This window comes from Arachis duranensis, chromosome 2 (assembly GCF_000817695.3).
Source record: "Arachis duranensis cultivar V14167 chromosome 2, aradu.V14167.gnm2.J7QH, whole genome shotgun sequence".
Classification (NCBI taxonomy): domain Eukaryota; kingdom Viridiplantae; phylum Streptophyta; class Magnoliopsida; order Fabales; family Fabaceae; genus Arachis; species Arachis duranensis.
Genome location: NC_029773.3, coordinates 3,110,894 through 3,113,384, shown reverse-complemented (window position 1 = coordinate 3,113,384; position 2,491 = coordinate 3,110,894). Strand labels below are relative to the sequence as shown.

Genomic DNA, 2,491 nt, shown 5'->3' with positions numbered 1-2,491 from the left:
AAAATTTAAAAAGTATGATTAAATAAAAATTAAAAAAATAATATAATAAAATAATTAAATTTAAAGGTTGATTAAAAGATAAACTTTAAAAATATATTCTTTTCTTCTTTTATTTTAATGAATCAACCCTAATTTTTAGAGAATCTCAGCCCTTGCAAACGTAGAAATTTTTTATTTTTTCTTCGACTATAAAAGCATGCACTACTAGGGGTTCAGTTGAACTCCTCACACTTTTCTATATTCATTATTCAATTAATGGTGATTTCTTTTTTTATCCCCAAAACAATGGCATTAAAAACAAATGCACTTTTGTTGGTTCCATTGATAGGCGGAGCGTTGGCATACCGGGCAGTCCGGGCAGCTCCTCCAAAACCTCCGGTGATTACGTCATCAAGAATAAGGCTGCGAGATGGCAGACATTTGGCGTACAAAGAATTTGGTGTTCCAAAAGAATTGGCCAAGAATAAGATCGTCTTTATGCATGGTTTTGCATCTTCTAGACATGATACTGCCATTGCAGATATCCTTCGTCCGGTATTTCTTCCTTTCATATTCACTATTTCTTTTTTAAATTACAAGGACGATCAAAACTTATTATTTTTGGTTATCAATTATTTATAAATTTAATTTTTTAATTTAATTTTTTTAATTTAATAATTTAACTAATTGAGAATCACAATCAATAAATTTTGATAATTTTTTAACATTATTCTTATTAAATCTTTAGTTTTATATTGGTGATGGTGATAATGATGATTGATTAGGGTGTTCTTGAGGAACTGGGAGCATACATTGTGTCTTTTGATAGACCAGGATATGGTGAGAGTGATCCGGATCCTAACCGAACTCCGAAAAGCTTGGCTTTTGATGTTGAAGAGCTTGCTGATAAGCTGCAACTTGGACCCAAATTTTATGCCATTGGATACTCCATGGGAGGTCAGGCTGTTTGGGGTCTCCTCAAGTACATTCCTCACAGGTAGGATATGTTCAAGTAATTCTATACTGACGTGTGACACTGCTATATTAGCATATAATTAGGAGTAAAACTAGAATTTTTCGGTAGAATTTATTATTTTTTTGTTATTAGTTTGTTATTAATATTTAAAATGGTGGGATAAAATATATTGTTAATTTATTAGAGTTGATCCTAATAGTTCTTGATGACAATGTCGAAGATGGTTATAAATTGATTATTATATTTTCTATTTAATTTCTTTGTTCTGTTAAAAAAAATTGAACTAATAACTAAGTAATGATTAAAAATAATAAATTTTGATAATTTTTTAATATTTTTTATAATTATTATATCAATATTTTTGATAAAATTAAAATAAATTAAATATTAAAAATATTTTTATTAAATACAGACTTGCTGGAGCAACATTGATGACACCCGTGACTAACTATTGGTGGAGTGGCTTCCCTTCCAAGTTATCGAAAATGGCTTATTCCAAACAACCAAGGCAAGATCAATGGGCAGTTGGAGTTGCACATCACCTGCCATGGCTGACATATTGGTGGATGACTCAGAAGTGGTTTCCAGGATCAAGTGTTTTGTCACAAAATCCAGCTATTTTATCACAACAAGATTTATCTTTGCTCTTTTCTCCTAACGTTCCACCAAGACAATATCAGGTTATATAATTCTTACTTCATTTACCTCACGAATTAAAAAAAAAAAGTATTCTCTTTGTAAACAGTTTTACATAAATAGTCGTAAAAAAGCCAGGTATAATTAAACGATTACATAAAATATATTACATATTAAAATTAAAATCTTAAAAATGTGTTTTGAGAAATTGAATTTAATTTTTTGAAATATTAAATTCATAAATAATATTAAAAAGATATATTTTTTTTTTTGTTGCAGTCACAAGTGTTACAACAAGGTGAATCTGAATCTGTTTGCCGAGACATGATCGTTGGATTTGGAAATTGGGATTTTGATCCCTTTGAAATTGAAAATCCTTTTCCAAATAATGAAGGACAAGTTCATCTATGGCAAGGGGAGGAAGATAAACTTGTCCCTACTATGCTACAACGATATATTGGTCAAAGCATTCCATGGATTCGATACCATGAATTGCCAGGTTCAGGGCACATGTTTCCGTTAATGGCGGACGTGAATGAAGCTATTCTCAGAACACAATTAGTGGGTGAAAAGTAGTAGTGCATTATGTTAGTATTATATATATAATAAGTTTGTTATCATTTTAAATTTAACTTGTTATGCTTAGTTAGGGTTAGATTTAGGTTTTATCGTTTTTGCCCGGTATTTAATTTCAATAAGTTGGATTGTAATTATTTTTAGTTAAGATTATAACCAAATTATCTATATATAATTTAGCATAATTTATATTTGAGTTCAGTTAATTTTGTATTCAAACGTTTTTGTATTATATGTTTTTATTTTCTGTTTTATATTTAGAATTTTATATAAAAAAAATAATAAAATTATGTTTTTTATTTTTATTTTTTGTTCTTTTTAAAA

General features: G+C 28.6%; 1 protein-coding gene across 1 annotated transcript; it reads left to right on the top strand.

Moving 5' to 3' along the window:
* The first annotated feature begins 240 nt into the window (after positions 1 to 240).
* LOC107473057 (uncharacterized) lies at positions 241 to 2,288 on the top strand. Its single transcript, XM_016092581.3, has 4 exons — positions 241 to 534; positions 765 to 976; positions 1,368 to 1,635; positions 1,871 to 2,288. Exons 1-4 carry the CDS (start codon positions 256 to 258, stop codon positions 2,165 to 2,167), a joined length of 1,056 nt encoding a protein of 351 aa, XP_015948067.1. The 5' UTR covers positions 241 to 255; the 3' UTR covers positions 2,168 to 2,288.
* The last annotated feature ends 203 nt before the right edge of the window (positions 2,289 to 2,491 follow it).